At 37.4% G+C, this 17,872-nt stretch overlaps 1 protein-coding gene across 6 annotated transcripts in view; it reads left to right on the top strand.

The window, feature by feature from the left end:
- SGCE (sarcoglycan epsilon) overlaps nucleotides 1-17,872 on the top strand; it is a 33,423-nt gene that overhangs the window by 9,838 nt on the left and 5,713 nt on the right. For 3 of the 6 annotated variants that reach the window (XM_075082864.1, XM_075082869.1, XM_075082866.1), the window contains 7 exons: nucleotides 3,372-3,494; nucleotides 5,964-6,121; nucleotides 9,194-9,266; nucleotides 10,874-11,072; nucleotides 12,720-12,882; nucleotides 16,817-17,028; nucleotides 17,779-17,805. In XM_075082864.1, coding sequence (XP_074938965.1) covers nucleotides 3,372-3,494; nucleotides 5,964-6,121; nucleotides 9,194-9,266; nucleotides 10,874-11,072; nucleotides 12,720-12,882; nucleotides 16,817-17,028; nucleotides 17,779-17,805 — 955 coding nt within the window. The remainder of the gene's footprint in view (nucleotides 1-3,371; nucleotides 3,495-5,963; nucleotides 6,122-9,193; nucleotides 9,267-10,873; nucleotides 11,073-12,719; nucleotides 12,883-16,816; nucleotides 17,029-17,778; nucleotides 17,806-17,872) is intronic. The other 3 variants (XM_075082868.1, XM_075082865.1, XM_075082867.1) reach the window with 1 other exon arrangement.

The raw sequence follows: 17,872 nt of genomic DNA, 5'->3' as shown, positions 1-17,872 counted from the left end.
AACCAACATAGTAAATCTTCTGAAATCTGTGGAGATGGGTCATCCACATGTGATAACAGACACTGAGCTGGAGGCTGATATAATCCTAGCTGAATTCCTGTCTGTGCCTGTGTCAAGACCTACAAGAAGAGCAACTGGGACAGTTTCTGTACATGTTTCAAAAAGAGTGATATGTGTTTTCCAACCTTCAGTTCCCAATTAATTTACTGCTTTCCCAATCTCCAGAACTTCTGACCTTTCTGCACAGATATATTTGGGTTCTACAGAAAGCCCTGCAAGGGATCTGGAAACAAGAAAGAAGAAAACAGTGCTGTCAGGGTAGCTGATGCTGTCTTTTTTTTCCTAGCAGGGATCTGTTGTGATCTTATGTAATGAAGATTTTTAATTTCCCATGGTTAGATTTTATCTGCCACAGGGAATTTGCCCAGGTGGTTCACATCTGACAGTCTGCTGTGTTAGATTAGTATCTAGAAGTTGGTAAGTATAATTGGTTGCATCCATAGATCACCTAAGATGATTACACATTTATCTCCAGTCTCAGGCAGTCTTACGAAAATAATTGTGGGTTTTAAAAGCTTCTGAAGAAAATAGCATTTCACTTGTTTCATTATTGAAAAGGAGTGGTTGCTGTAGTGGGCTGAAGACTTAACATTTTCCTTCTGTTTTTGAAGGAACTTCATAGGGGAGAAAGAAGAGGGCTTCTCTGACAAGGGGGGGGTGAGAACTTTCAAGTTCTTTATCTCCATACTTCTGTAATTACAATGCGTTTGTCATTATAGGATAAAAGAGGTTTGTGGGTTTGTTCCTTCTGAGAGACATTTTTAGACTTCCACCAAGATAAAGATTTCATATCTGCGTGAAATCTTTATTGGTATGCTTGCTTCGGCAGCAGAGAACGTCTCGTTACTAGCAATGGGCAGGCATTTAGTGGTGGCAATGGATTTCCTCTAACAGATAAAAAAAAATATGGATTTTTTTTTTTTTTCAGTAACTGCTGATTCTATTATCCTTCTTCCTTTCTAAAACTAATGCTTATGGAGAAGATATACATTACTTTTTCCACTGTCCTTACTATTTGAAATGGATTTTCATTGTACGGTCAAAGCATCAGACATGGACAAATGGAATTTTCTAGGTATTTGACACATTTCCAGCCAGCCACCATATTTCTGTCAGCTTTTCAGCTCTATTAATGTTATAAATTAGTTTTCAGCTTTTCTTGAAAATATTAAAGGAAATTAATTAGTTTCCTTGCTCGATTTACAGCATGTTCACAGAAGTGAGTGCAAAGGTTTTTTGGGTCATCAATTTACTAATTTTAATTATACAAATCAGATAGCTATGTTACTGTACTTGAAACAAGTCTACATAATTAAAATTACAGTAACTGGTTTATTAACCACACAAAATTGTAGTAAACTATTTACATTTTCGAATACATTTTAATATTGTCTTTAAGATAAAATTTTTAGAAAGATATTCTGTTCAGTATGGTGTTAAAAGCAGTTTCCAAAAGTGGGAAAAAGCAGCTGCTGTGGAATTTGATCAGTAGTGTATTCAGAGCTTTGGACTATTAATTCTGCAATATCAGGCTCGAAGAGTGGGAAGTACGGAACTAAATGTAGAGGTCTACATTACAGATGTCTGCATCTCCTCTCAGCTGCCTCTGCAGTCAGGGGAGATCTAGTCAGTGTAGTCAGGAATCTAGGACATGATTCATCTCATTTTACAGGAGAAATCAAATTAATCAACCCCTAGAAGCGCCTGTTTCTTCTCCACTGACTATAAAAGGAGCCTGACTAACTCAGTGGTGGATGTTGTTTGTGTAGGCATCTAAAATTAGGTGAGAGAGATTCCACACAGAGTACGTGGTGCGAGGGATAGAATGTCTGTGATTAATGCCTAATTAGCAGTGGCTTTTTAAGTGGATCTCAAGTAAGGAGGTTGGTATAATGATAAGGCTGGAGAAATTATACCAGGATTAGAAAATTACATGTGCTTGATCCACATTTCAGGTGTATGTTACATATTGATCCAAGTGTTGAAATAAGCCCTTTTACCTTATAGGAGGTATGAGTTTGTTCCTGTCAGTTTGCTACAATGACTCCGAACTCTCTTTCGGAGTCGCTCTTCCCCATGACAGTACCCCCATGCTGTATGGCCTATAGTCTTTGTTCAGAGATGTGACTTCTCTTAAAGTTTCTTTAAGTTTAGCAAGCAAGGCAGGTAGCTGTGCATCTCTGTATCTGTGACTTATCGTCTTTGTTTACCACTTGTGTAATCCTCATCTCACTGACAAAATTTATCAGCAATTATCGATTCTTTCAGGGCATCAACTTACTATTGCATGTTACTACTGAATTTTAATATGCCCTACAATCAGTTCTGTTAAGACACCATGAGAAATGCCTATTAGACCACTATTCTCCATTTATACTTAAATTTTGCAACTCATTAAGTGCTTGCATATCTATTTAATGTATCACAATGATTTTTTTTATTCTACCAATTCATTAAAATGTTTATGTAGTACTGTGTCAAATGTGTTATACCTAAGTAAGATTTCCTTTTATCAACTAAATTTGTAATTACATAAAAAATAGCATATTGCTTTTTCATAGTCTAGTTCTGAATTAAGTTTCCTTTAGGTTTTTAATTCTGAGTCCTGTAAACTATGGCTTCACTTTTTGTTTGGAATCCGTGGCACCTGAGTGGCCTGTAATTGCCCATGACCTTCTGTTTTATCATTCAGTACAATCACAACATCTTCAATAATGAGCTCTCAAACCAGATTTTTAGATGTATGTTATCTGAACTTGCTGGTCTAAGAAAGAAAGTCTAGCTTTAAGAACTCATACAAATCCTCAGCTGAAGTGAATTGTTTTGTCCTTTTCTGTGCAAGAACTGAAAAATCTGCCATTTCCACCCAGTGCCATTGATCGGTAAGGTTCCTCTGTATTTCTCATGTTTCTTATTTTTATGTAAAACGTCAAGAAAACACGATTGTATCATTCATTTAATGTATTTTTATTCATGTAATATTACAAATAAACCAACTATAAAATTATAATAGTCTCCCTAGTTTTTTTTTAGTTGCCATAAAAATGGATCATGCAACTTCTGCAATCCTAACATAGCCAGGTTTGTTTGTTGCAGTGTTGGAAGGGATCCTGTTGGGCAAAGAGAGGGTTTGCTCTGTGTTCTGTTCTTAAATCTATGCAACCTTTTAAAATACTTATTAACAAGTATCTAATATTTGTTGCTTTCCTTCTCCCAGATTGCCCACATTGCTGTTGAAATGCATGCTGTATTATCTAGAGCATGTCTCATTTTTGCTTTTTCTTCCTCTTATCTTTCCTTCTGCTTTTCAGTGTACACGATTCTGTCTAAGGTGCACTCTGATCGGAATGTATACCCTTCTGCTGGAGTTCTTTTTGTTCATGTTTTGGAGAGAGAGTACTTTAAGGGGGAATTTCCTCCTTACCCAAAACCTGGTATGGGATGCTAAGATCTTCCATGTTATATAAAAATGCAGGGGGAGAAAAAAAAAACAAACTTAAAAAAAATTGAAGTCTATTTAGCATACCTTACAGTTCAGCATATAACATAAAAAGGACAATTTTTAGTTTCTATTGAAATATCTTCAAATGAAATGAAATTTGTGATCCTACAAGTTTAAAATGTTCTGGTCTGTGATCATCATTTGTGAAAAGATGCATATAATTGTGTGTTGTGCAGAATGTACTTAATTTGGGAAGGCATGATAACATATAACTGAGATTAGGAAGTATACCTTTTCTTCACTTTTGCATTAAATATGAAGTCATGGAAGTTTAATAATTACGTCTGTTAAAAATGCCACGTATCACTGTTTCAGGCATAATATATATCAGGCTATATGAAGGAGCACTTTGAATGCATATTGTAAACTTGAGACAAAACAGAAAATGAAACCAAATATGAGACTACATAATGATGTTTTCTTTCATTTAAAACAAATGCTCCTTTGGATTCAGCCTTCTTCCCATCTTTAGGAACAGTTTATTGTAGTAAGCAGTTTGCTGTTAGAGGGGGAGCTGTGATTTTCTAAGTATGGTGTTTTGATGTACACCTAAGGCAAACATAAAGGATTGTTAGAATGTGTATAAGCAATCTGGGGGGGGAAGACGAGAGAACATTCTGCCCCACGTGCTTATCAAAAATGAAAAAGAATAATAAATATATAAAGATATCCTACTTATATAAATACAAGTATTATATTTTCCTATTAAAATATGAAAAACTTAATGTACAGTGCACATTTAATCAAAGCCTGTTTCATTAATAAACTTTTGCATTAATTTGAGAGTACTATTTTCAAAACTCACTTTAAAGAACAAATAAGCTTCTGTTAGCATTGGTTAAATTTTGTCATGAACAAACCCAAATGTTTTAAAAATTTCTTTTTGAAAAAATTGATGTTTTTCCTGACATTGTATACCTGAGTCTTCATTTCATATCACAGTGGCTGGCAGAGTGAAGTTTGCCTCTGTCCTGGTTTTCTCCTGATTTTGGCACATGGGTGGAAGGAACATGGAAATTTTACTAAAGGTGGATTGTACTTCAACTCCTGACAGTCCCAGCCTCCCTTGACATTCATGTGATTCAAAGGCAGTATGAATCTGATGTCAGATACTGCTGAAATTGTTGTACCCATAGATGATTGTGATCATATCAGAAATCCACTGTAAGGCCAGCTGTTATCGTGGTCTTTATTTTTGTCTGCTGTGCTGGCTCATTAGCATGGCCTGCCTTGATGAAGGGCAAACCAGACTGTAGCACAGGTGGCTTTCAGATTTTTCCCCAAATCATCTGTTACCCTGGGAATTTTTTTATGAAAGTGATAGATAAGATTACTGGGACATCCTGAGAGAATTGCGAGGAGAGTTGCGTTACACCCTGGTGCTGGTTTGGTCCCTTTTAGCCACAGCCAGGTGTAAATGCGTACCTGAACACTAGTTACCCTTTGGCAACAAGTCTTAGTCTCTTTGTTCCTCTGTGGAGGAGATGACAGCCGTTCTTTCTTCACTGGGCTCGGTTTCTGCCTTCCGTGCCAGCCTGTCATCTTCTCTTGTCACATGTCCTACAATTGCTGCTGTTGCCATTTCAAAGCCGAGTTGGAGGAGCGCAGTGCAGAAGTGTGTGTGCAGGCTCAGAGTGGATCTGCCAGAGTTCTGTGCCTCTGTTGTAAGGTTGCCCATGCCTCAATGGTGAGGGTCTGCTAGTGCTTGCAAAACCTAAATTAAACAGAAGTCAGATTTGGCCATGTGTAAGAGTATCAATATGAACCACGAGAACTGTTATACTGGTTTAACTTTAGGGGCTTTTAGAAATTGCATCTGGACCGTTGTCTTTACTAGCCATCAGTGGATCCTTTTTGAATCAATTTGTTCTCTAAAGAAAGCCTACTGCCAGGCTGTCGGTGCTGAAGACCTGTGTGCATATCCTGATGCTAAGAGAAGCTTTCAAACATTGATGATTACACAGCCACTCCTTACAGTGTGCACCCCCAGCTCATTGGGTCTCCAGAGACATTATTAAAAACATAAGGAAAGGAATTTTTTTTGAATTAAAGGACAAAGACCTTTGTGCTTTTGTCAAGAGGTTAGATGTTTCACTTCTAGGTGGAACTGAGCTCTAAAAATCAGACCTGCTAGTTAATGAGTGCAAGCACACAGAGTTAGCCAGGACTCGAAGTAGTACAAACACATTCATCTCTGCAGTTGGTTACACTTTCCAGATATTAATTTCTTAATACTTACAAGTGCTGAGTAGGAGTTCACATACTTCTGATATGGTGGAGGTTAGCAATTTTTTTTTAATGTTTAGAAGACATAACTGAAAGAATAAGATTTTTCTAATGGAAGTATCAAAATCAAAGTGTATAGTATTTTCCTGTAAATAATATAATTTTTCTTATCTAGGTGAAATAAGTAATGATCCTATAACATTTAATACCAACCTGATGGGTTACCCTGACAGACCCGGATGGCTGCGCTATATACAAAGGACGCCATACAGTGATGGAGTGCTGTATGGCTCACCAACTGTAGAGAATGTGGGCAAACCAACCATCATTGAGGTATTTTCTTTTAAAGGTTCAAAAATATTTCTTTTTCTTTAGAGTATGGGATTCAGAATTGTCAACAAGCATTGCCTCTTTTTTTGAAAAGTTAATTACAATTAAAAAGGAAGGATTATAAGGCAGGGACAAGGATGTGTGAAATCAACATTTTCTATTTGGTACCATTGTATCCTCTTCTGAGAGAAAGCGAAGTTGTATGACGTTTAATATTTTACTTTTAGGTATAACTAGTAAATAGCAATAACCAGTTAAACTTAATATTCTTAGATTAAATACCTCTAGATTCTTGCCCTTCGTCTTTCTAAGAGGCATTTCATTTCAGTAAATTATGAATATATTAAAGTTGTATTAAAAATATAGGGGAAAAAAACCCTTTGTAAACAACTGTACTTGAAGAATATCTGAATTCTGAACTTAGTAACATTCTACCCTAAATATGGCGAGGCTTTTCCCCGCTGGAAAATAGAGTGTTCAGTCAATAGACAAGTTTTGGTTTGTTGTTTGTTTTTTTAAATTATTTTTCATCAAATATTATCTTGTTCTTTATTCATGTTTATTGATTGATTTAATTTTAATTAGCACTTAAATGTATTTAATTCTATTCTTATAAGTGTAACAATGACAAACGTGCTACTTTATTTAGCTATCCAAATGTTTAAAGGCACCAATTATTCATTGAGCAGCAATTGAAAGGGAAAAAGGACTATATTTTCCACGATGCATATCATAGCAGACTGAATTAGACACTGTGGTTCACAATGTTAAGGAAAATCTGCTCATTAACTTGCTCCAGCCATTTTGCTGCTTCAGCAGTATATTTGTCTTAAACGCTTGATGAGTTTATTTTTTTTTTCTAAATTGCATTTGATATAGTTGTTCTTTCTCAAGAATGACATCTCTAAATGTTAAGCTATACTGTAGATAATTTTGCCCATGCTTAATTCTATATACGTGGTTCAGTTTTGATTTCAGCAAGACTAATCACATCTGTAAAAGTACTTGTAGTCTCTGCTGAGCTTTCCATAGAGGAAACTGTTATTTAAAATTGTCCTTCTTTAAAATGGCATGTGCTTTTAGATTCTAGGATCTATATCAAGACCTCCATTATAAGCATGGCCCCAAGCCTGTATTTGAACTAAATCTTGCCTAGCATACAAATTAATTCATGGCAGTCCCCTCTCAGTTGTGGCTTTTAAATTAGTTCTGTAGTACGTGTGGAGGGCAGATGGCATTTGATCTGCTTCCTAATGCCTTCTGAGAGGAGTGGTTGCATATTCCTGGCCTGAATATAGCTTTCATCATGTTGTAATTCCTGAGGTGATGTCATGGGTAGGTCAATTAACTGGAGGAGACCTCATGATTAGAAGAGCCTAATGTTTTGCATAGCACTGCAGTAGAGCATTCTTGAGCTCAAGCTCCTTTGAAAGCTGTACCAGGACAGTGTGTTTGAATGAATATTGAGCACAGAGGCAGTCTCCCCACTGTCACTATTACTGGGTATGGGTGTGCGGTCCACGCTGGCAACTCTCACTGCTGGAGTGCAGGCTCAAAGTGGGTACTGTCAGGTTCCTGTATAGAACTTGTACAACCAGAGAGTTAGGTTTTCCAAGTACCAATGTTTAAACTACTGTTGAAAAAAACCTTTGAAAAATTAACAGAATCGAGGATTTGAAGAATCTCAGGAGTTTATTTCCTATAAATCTTGCCATGAAATTGTTACATTACATAAGATGCAATTGTATCTAGTAAGCCTTTCCCTCTATGCTTAAATGAACCTGCAGAAGGTATTCCAGAGTATTTTTCCTTCTCATTTTAAATCCCTTAAAAGTGCAACATGTATTACTTTTTTTGTTGTTGTTTAATAATCAGTGTCACAATGCTTTGTAGCTCTGTTTGCTGAGAAGCAGCATAGTTCTGTCACTGTTGCCACTGCTGTGCCTCTCCTCTGTCCCTGAAATGAATGAAGTCTAAAATTAGGAAGAAAGTTAGTCTTTTTCAATTTGTTTCATGAAAGATTACTTTTCAGGAAAAAAAAATAGATTAATACATAATTATACAGATATCCAGTCTCATTCTGTATTTCTTACAAATGAGCACTTAATCACAGTACAACTTTGGAGTACAGTCACCACTAAGGAGTAACCACTTGTGAGCTTTTCAGGCATCCTGTACATTTGAACTATAAGATTAGTATTCTCACATGATTTGGGCATGATTCATAGAATCATTTAGGTTGGAAAAGACCCTTTACAATCATTGAGTCCAACTGTATACCTAACACTGCCAAGCCCACCACTAAAATAGGTCCCTAAGCACCACATCTATACATCTTTTAAATACCTCCAGGGGTGGTGACTCAACCACTTCCCTGGGCAGCCTGTTCACATGCTTGACAACCCTGGCATAAGCTCCCCAAAATAAGTTGCATCTCACTGCTAGTTTTCAGTTTTCCTACAATTACAGATTCCATGATTTTTTTAAAAACTACTTGTGTTGGAGCAATGCTTGTGAATCCATTCATGGAGTATGACTTCAGTGAGGCTAGAGCTAAAACTAAATCCCAATCCCAAAGATTAGAACTGCTGCGATCCCAACACTCTCTTTAAATATCTCCATCTAGTTCAGTTCCTTAGGAGCTATCAACGAATGTAGATCTTGCAGTATTGGTAGAGGGTGGAAAGGGAAATGGAGAAACCAGCCTTTGCTTGTGGTTGTTTTTAAATCAAAGATAGCAGAAATGAAAGAATACTCATGTATGGCAGAACACTTCTATCTGGACCAAAATATATTATATTCATGTATATCCCTTGGATAATTGTATTTAGCTATAGACTGGTTGAGAAAATTACAGTATCCTGACTTGAAGATAGTACTGCATCAAATAAATTGATCTTACCTTTCAAATTTTATATTAATGAATGTTTATACATCTCAAAATAAGGAAGAAAAGCATTTAAAAGGTGATAAGTATTTCTAAATTATCAATCTGATTTTCATTGTTTCATTTACCTGATTTTCATATTTGCATTGTTGTTTTGCAATCATATCTTTTTTTTCTCTCTCCTCTAGATCACTGCATATAACAGGCGGACCTTTGAGACAGCAAGACATAACTTGATCATTAATATAATGTCAGCAGAGGGTACGTACAGAAAATAGCTTGTTGTGTTTTGAACTGAAAAAGCAAAAACATCTTACGGGCTCCTATTCTTTTAAGATTAAAAAATCAACGTAAAATAGTTGTCTGGTGTTCAAGCCAAATGTGGGGGCATAATGGCGAAGTAAGAGAGTTTTCCCTCTTTTGATTCTTCTACTACTACTACTATTCCTCATTCATAAATAATTAAAAAAGCATGTTTGCTTTTGTAATAATTAATTTAATTTTTTTCCCGTCTTTTCAAATGGACCTTACATGAAGAATTTTACTCTCTTTCTGCCTGTTGTTCAGTTTGCTTAGTTCTGCATGTTATTTATGCAGAGAACAATTAGAATCATAGAATCATTAAGGTTGGAAAAGACCTCTAGGATCATCAAGTCCAACTGTCAACCCAACACCACCGTGCCTCCTAAATCATGCCCTGAAATACCACATCTACATGTCTTTTAAATATCTCCAGGGATGGTGACTCTACCACCTCTCTGGGCAGCCTGTTCAAATGCTTGACCACTCTGTCAGTAAAGAAATTTTTCCTAATATCCAATCTAAACCTCCCCTGATGCAACTTGAAGCTCTTTCCTCTCATCCTATCGCTAGTGACCTGGGGGAAGAGACCAACACCCACCTCACTACAACCTCCTTTCAGGTAGTTGTTGAGAGCGATAAGGTCTCCCCTCAGCCTCCTCCAGGCTAAACACCCCAGTTCCCTCAGCCACTCCTTGTAAGACATGTTCTCCAGACCCTTCACCAGGTTTGTTGCCCTTCTCTGGACATGCTCCAGCAATTCAATGTCCTTCTTGTACTGAGGGGCCCAAAGCTGAATCCAGTATTTGAGGTGTGGCCTCACCAGTGCTGAGTACAGGGGCATGATCACCTCCCTGTTCCTGCTGGCCACACTATTCCTGATACAAGCCAGGATGCCATTGGCCTTCTTGGCCGCCTGAGCACGCTGCTGGCTCATGTTCAGCCAGCTGTCAACCAACAACCCCTTCTCTGCCACGCAGCTTCCAGCCACTCTTGCCCAAGTCTGTAGCATTGTGGGTAGGGTTTGTTGTGACCCAGTTGTAGGACCCAGCACTTGGCCTTGTTAAACCTCATACAATTGGCCTCAGCCGAATTGTATAGGCAGATCCAGAAAACAACAGATTATGGCACGTATGCGCATTTCATTTTAAAAAAATGAATAGTTTGTGTCCTAAAATTAGTTCTCTTCATCATATTTATATGTTTATAGTCTGGAGTATTGCAGGTTGGAATCTGTTGTCACTGCAGATCGGTTTTGACCCGAAAATTAGCATGAATGCAATTTTGTCTGTTTAATGAAGATTTACCTGCTGAGACTTCCTCTAGACCACTCCTTCATCTCCCAGTTGCTTTATAAAGAGCCAGTGGTTTTCAGCTTAAGTAACAGCTAATAGTACTAACTATTTAATTAAACATAATCACTTTACGTTCAAAATGAGCTAGTTCAAATACAAGATTTTTGGAAAGGTCTATCAATCTTAGAGTGGTATCATGTTAATCATTACTTCAAATTCTTTGTTATGGAGCCTTTGTTTAAGGCAAAACTCTTCCTTTTTCAACACAACTAGATTTTCCTTTACCGTATCAAGCGGAGTTCTTCATAAGGAATATGAACGTAGAAGAAATGTTAGCAAGTGAAGTTCTTGGTGACTTTCTCGGAGCAGTGAAAAATGTGTGGCAGCCAGAACGCTTGAATGCTATAAACATTACTTCAGCCCTTGACAGGGGAGGGAGAGTTCCACTTCCTATTAATGACATGAAAGAGGGGTAAGCACATGTGTCAGTCTTGTTTTTGCTTTACTCTTTTTTTCTTTCTGAAAAGCTTAATATTTTTTTCAGGTTTTGTAGAAATTTTGCAATTGCTGTTTTATGTTTTGGAAATCCAGATTGATATTAGAAATGAAAAGTTTACTGATGTTCTGAGCTTCCATTATACCATGGGTTTATCATGTTAGATACCATTTCAACAGGTAACAGTTGCTATATATTGATTTTACAATCCAAGAGATACTAATAAATTCCATTAATTATAAACCAGCTGGTAGTACACATCTATTTTGTAACTCCAGTCTTACTTCTGGCATCCTTTTCCAGTATTCAGTAGTTCCCAGTTCACAAAACTCTAAATTTTGGAGCAAGGTGTGATAGAGCATAGGTTCCAAAGACAGTTGGATTTCTGAGAGCATTTAGCATGTAACAGTGTCATTTGTGGCCATACTCTTAGTGATAGTTACCTGCTTCAGGAGCACTGTGGACTTCAATCTGAAAGTGATAAGCTGAGGTATCTGGGGAATTCAAGTTACTGTGTGTAAATTCCAGGAATGCACTATTTCTGGTTGGGATTTGTAACCATAAATTCTGTTCTGAAATACAATACTTAAATTAGGGACTAATAAGGATTCAGTCTTTTCAAAGGATAGTTGTGGTAGTGCTTTTCTCTGGCAAAAAGAAAGACGCCTAGCTATTTTTAAATATTTTGTGTCAAATAATGCCTAAGGAAGGACTGAGGATTCAAAATGCCAGATGTGTGCAGAAAAGGTTGTTTTTTCAGAGCCCTTTTGTGCACCTGGAGTTTCTGAGTACATCTAAAGAAGGAAAGTGACTAGCCAACAGAACCACTCAACACAAGCGGCTACATTTCAAACATTTAGTCAGATAATGCCTCATATACCAAACAGCAACCATGACCTAATTTATGTTTCAGGATCCATTGGTACATTATTACCCGGTGCAGCGGACTGTCTTTTCCAGCAGCGTTCTACATATTCAAATATGAAAATTAATAATACAGTTAGTGCAGTAGCTCTTACTTTGTGTACTGTGGTGCTAAATGAAGCATTAAGCTTATATTCCGCTTTCAGTATTCTGCAAACTTTGCTGGCAGTACCTAGCTACAGTATGGAATCTTTTAGGAGAAGGTGGGAGCTTTGGCAGCTTCATATTAGTATTAGGCATAGAAATAACTAGTCCTCATGATTTTTTTTTAAAAAACATGGGGATAACTTCTTTAACAATACTATGCTGAGCAAGTCTGAAGATTTCCTTAAGATAAAATTATGCTTTTGAATGTGATTTTCAAAAGTAGTGAAGATTTACTTACATGAGGAGCTTACACTTGGAGCTCTGTGACTTCATAGAAGTTGACAACTCTAATGGTGAGCAAACATATACACTATGCAGCAAAACAGAATAAGTTGTAATAAGAAACTAGAAAAATCCTTTTGTTTTCAGTCTGTTATTCATATGCTTAGATAAAGTATAGTATCGAGAAAATTATTTTTGAAAAAGAAATTTTAACCTTTAAAGCACAGCTGAATGTTACTGTGAACAGTAGTGATGTTTGGAAGAGTATTGTTGTCCTCTGGGGATTTGTGAGAGGTATCCTGACAGTCTGTCACTCGTCTCTTTTGGCAGTGTGTATGTTATGGTTGGGGCAGATGTTCCATTTTCTTCATGCTTACGAGAAGTAGAAAACCCACAAAATCAGCTGAGATGCAGTCAAGAAATGGAGCCTGTAATAACCTGTGATAAAAAATTTCGTACTCAGTTCCATATTGACTGGTGCAAAATCTCTCTGGTGAGTTATTTTATTATTGTATAAAAATGATGTTTGTAGAAGTACAGTATTTTATGCCAGATATGATTTAGGTAAGAGTTTTGCCAGCCTGGCCAGACAGCTCTGCCAAACTCCACTTTATCATGACTGATGGACATTGTTTTCCATCTAGAAGATACTCTTAAGATTGTGAAACGATTTTGTTGTGGGCTGAATTCTGTTAGAGTTGAGCACCAGTGAAACCGCCATATTCATTTGCAGTAGTGGTGACTTACATAATGGCCAGAGAACTCTAGGGCTTGCAGAACTGACAGTAATGAGAGAAATTACTTAGGTAGTGTTGTGGTTTAGCCCCATTCAGCAACCAAGCACCACGCAGCCGCTCGCTCACTCCCCACTGGTGGGATGGGGGAGAGAATTGGAAGAGTAGAAGTGAGGCAACTCATGGTTTGAGATAAAGACAGTTTAATAGGTAAAGCAAAAGCTGCGCACGGAAGCAAAGCAAAACAAGGAATTCATTCACTGCTTCCCATGGGCAGGCAGCTGTTCAGCCACCTCCAGGAAAGCAGGGCTCCATCACGTGTAACGGTTACTTGGGAAGACAAACGCCATCACTCCAAACATCCCCTCTTCCTCCTTCTTCCCCCAGCTTTATATACTGAGCATGATGCCATATGGGATATCCCATTGGGCAGTTTGGGTCAGCTGTCCCGGCTGTGTCCCCTCCCAGCTTCTTGTGCACCTGGCAGAGCTTGGGGAGCTGAAAAAGTCCTTGACCAGTGTAAGCGCTGCTCAACTAAACATCTCCACATCTAAACATCTCCACATTATCACCGTTTCCAGCAAAAATCCAAAACATAGCCCCATACTAGCTACTACAAAGAAATAACTCTATCCCAGCTGAAACCAGGACGGGTAGGTGTTCATTAATTCAGTGTGCTACTAGTGCTAGTTACACTTGCTTTCCTAAAATGTGTGTGTGTGTATATATTCTTTTTTCTCAAATGCTCAGTCTACAGCACTGACCAGTTAAATGGTATTTTTATGCTGTTAAAAAAATCTTTCTGAAAATTATCTAAAACTTACTTCATGTTAAAAACGAAATAGAAAAAGAAAACAAAGTAGTGTTGACTAATGCGATCAAAATAAATGGGAACATTCTTCTCAGTCAAATACAAGAAAAATGATAACTGAACACTAGACTATTTGCCATGGACAGGGTATGATTCCCAAAGAGGCTTTTTTAAGGTTATTTGTGTTTAGCTCTGGTAAGGAAAATCAAGCAAAGGTACAGTACTGGAAGAGAACATTGCAGATAAGTTTGAACAAAGATGGTGAAGGTACATAAACTTAGGTGATTGTTGAGCTACTTCAGACATTACCCAAGAGGAGAATGAAAGGGAGATATGAAAGGCTTTTGTACAATGTAAAAAAATGTGTTGAGTATGAGAAAAGGTATTCATACAAAAAAATCAATTCGATAACTTCCAACTCTTTTTTTCTATACATTGTAAATTAGGAAAGCAGTCAGAAAGCTGGAAAATACTTGTTTTCAAAAGAATATCCAGATTATATACAATTTATTGGCTTTCTGATGAGAAATTGCAAAAGGTACATGTGTACAAAGCAGTACTTACCAGCACCTGAAAAATAGTGGAAGCTAGTCAGCCTTCGTCAAGAACAAACTGTCAAGTCTCAGATTTCTTTCTACAAGAAAGAAGTAGAACAGAGGTGCAGCAGCAGGTGTCATTTCTCTTTGGTAAGGTTTTTTGATACTGTCTCATAAGCAAGCTCACGACCATGGCCTAGATGAAACTAGGACCTAGTGGAGAGCTGGTTGGATAGCCATAATCACCGCAGAATTATTAATAATTCCTTGCCGTTCTTCATCAATAAGCTGGATGATGGAATGTGCTTATTAAATAAATTTTCAGGACCCATTAAACTGAAACGACCTGCAGGTACATTGAAGGGCAGGATAAAATTCAGAAAGGTCTTGAGAAATTGGAGAAACAGCCTTAGAAAACAGGGTGAATTTCAAAAGGAGCAGCAGAGGAATAGTGCACTAATGCAAGAATAATCAACAGTACCCATGCAGAATGAGAGCAGCTGGTTAGGAAGTACTTCTCCAGAAAGAAGGTCCGATAGCAGTGGCTCATAAACTAATCATGAAGCAGTGTTGTCGTGCTGTTTTGAGAACAGCAGAGATTGTGTAACAGGAACAAGCTCTCAAAGAGAAGCGTAATTTTCTACAGCAGCCTATAACCCAACCTTCTTGAACTTGACACTTGTTTTGGCAGCATGCCACGATAATTGAATTTAACCAGTCTTAGGGGGGTTCACTGTTGCCAACAGCATTTCTGCTGCATGCTGTAACCTGGTGGATCAAAGGGAAAACAGAGCCAAGCTTCCCTCAATCTAATCACAGTCTACTTTTCACAAGGCAAGCCAAGCCAAGGGGCAGGAAGTTCCCCAAGATACATGGACAGGGAGGGCGCTGGGCCCTGTTTCCCATAACCACAACGGATACCAGTGAGTGAAAACGCAACCATCATATCCTCTTCCTCCCGCTTTTTATGAGGTGATGTTGGCAGTTAGCACCTAAATCAAAGAGCAGATTTAAGCTTGTGGATCCCAAATACCAAAAAGAGGGGCAACTTAATACATGTTTCCTCTTAATCCTGCTTTCTGATAGCTTGTTCTCACACTTTGTGTGGGCTTCTGTCAGTCATCAGTAGCTGTGTGCATCTTTTCTGTGCATCTGCTTAGGGCTCAAGAGTCAGCTAAGCAGCCAGGTAGAATTCATTACATAAAATATACTGCAGAATTTAATGAGTGAAGAATATATGAACTAATTTTGGTCAAACTGTCTTGCACTTAAGATATATATACACACACACACGCGTATGCATCTGAAGCTCAACATAACATTATTTCTAGCGTTCCATGAAGACCTGTTCATCCATTGCATAAGTTTTAATACAGCATTTTATGACTTAAAAGTGTAAATTATAAAGAAATAATGGTCAGTTGCAAGATTTCTCAGTGAACAGTCAGGCAAAAGGTCAAGCATGTAGGCAAATATAACTTACTTTCACCAATGATCTGGAGAGGGTTTTAAAACTAACGCTGATAAAATTTAACAGTAATACATAACTGAAGATAATGAGAAAATGGAGGCAGAAAATTGAAGAGTTGTGTGGGAAAGGCAGTCAGTTAAATGCAGTTGCAAAATCAGTAGCAAAAAAAGTTTGTATTTCTAGGAACATTAGATACAGACATAAAAATAAATTAAAAAATTACTTGTGACCAGAAATGCAGCCTTCTGGAGGTTAGCTGAACCTGGAGCTGTGGCTCTGATCAACTAAATGCCCATCTCATGGCAGGGTGTTTCCTGTGGTGGGTGCGTGGGGAGGGCAGTAGAGCTGCTCGCTCCTCAGCACCTCGGTTCATGCTTTTTTGAGCACTGGATATGAAGCTCAATAGGAAGAAGTAGGAAGAAAACCCATAGGTACTGCACTCTTCCTCTTTACCACCTTCATACAAGAGAGGGCAGTATTGTTATTTAAATGACTATTAAGAAATTGATTTGTCAAAAACAAATCAGTATCAAATAATTAGTTTGCAATAAAAATGTTTACTAAATTTTTACACAAATGCTGTTTGTGTGAGATATCCCTAAAATTAATCTGTAAAAAACCTAGTATCTCTGGTAGGCAGAAAATAATGTGATAAAGTGATATGACTTATCACATTGATCAGAAGCGTTCAACAAAATGTAAGGTTTTATTGGTTAAAAAAGAAGTGATTGAATGAAATTGTGTAGAATTTGTCACACGTGTAATATGGGTTCTTTTATATGTTATGGCTCATTGAATACTGCCGGGTTTTATGCTCTGTTACTTTGTTATATAATTGTCTCTTTTTTCTCTTTTTTGTTTTTTCTGGGTATCAGGTTGACAATACAAAACAAGTTTCCACCTTTCAGGAAGTGATCCGTGGAGAGGGGATATTACCTGATGGTGGAGAATACAAGCCACCTTCTGATACACTGAAAAGCAGAGACTATTACTCGGATTTCCTAATTACACTGGCAGTGCCCTCGGCAATAGCACTGGTGCTTTTTCTAATACTTGCCTACATCATGTGCTGCCGACGGGAAGGAGTGTGAGTACTTCAACACACTAATAAGTAATTGTAGATTCTTCTAAAATTATAATGCGTACAAGACTATTTATTAGAAGAATTTCATTCAGTTCATTAAAAACATTTAAAACAGGCCAAAAGATACCTGCTTGAAATACTGGACTATTTGTCATCTAAGCACGTACAGTAATTTCCAAGAGAATGGATATAGGGCCATTAATTGTTCTAGTTGAAAGGGTTAAAAATCTCACATACAGACAAAACTCCACAAAATCTCCACATACGCACAGCTCTCCAAAATGCCCCAAACAAATAAAATACTAATAAAGCAATATTGATTCAGGAAAATATTAAGTAATTTCTAAAATGCTAACTTTTATAAAATAAATCTGGTTGAGGATATGAACTGAATTTAGACATAAAAGAAAAACACATAAAAGGAAAGCAGCAAGTAACGTAACTTCTGCCATTTCTTACACAAACTACAAATTCATTTTGTCACAGAATTTATTTTAGCCAGAAGCTTGTTCTTTAACTTGCATTTTCATTTCTCTGTGTGTGTGTCTGTGTGTGCCTGTCATCAGTATCACATCTCTTATACGTGCGTTCATCGAGGCCTCATCATAAACCCAGCTGCAAATGCTGCCAAGCTGCGTTTAGCAATAACCTTGTCAGCATTTCCACATCATGTACTATTTTCATCATCAGATAGATTTAATGTTCCAACTATCAATGCTATTATTTAATTCATAAATTTTGTTTTGTTTTTAGGGAAAAGAGAAACATGCAAACACCAGAGTAAGTGTCTTCTTTCCTGTTATTTTTCTTTTACCATTTAATTTTCATTCTCAGTAGCTTGTCATGC

The sequence above is a fragment of the Phalacrocorax aristotelis genome, chromosome 2 (genome assembly GCF_949628215.1).
Source record: "Phalacrocorax aristotelis chromosome 2, bGulAri2.1, whole genome shotgun sequence".
In the NCBI taxonomy this organism is placed as follows: domain Eukaryota; kingdom Metazoa; phylum Chordata; class Aves; order Suliformes; family Phalacrocoracidae; genus Phalacrocorax; species Phalacrocorax aristotelis.
The sequence above is the reverse complement of the archived record's forward strand: the minus strand, read 5'-3'. Positions and strand labels throughout refer to the sequence as shown.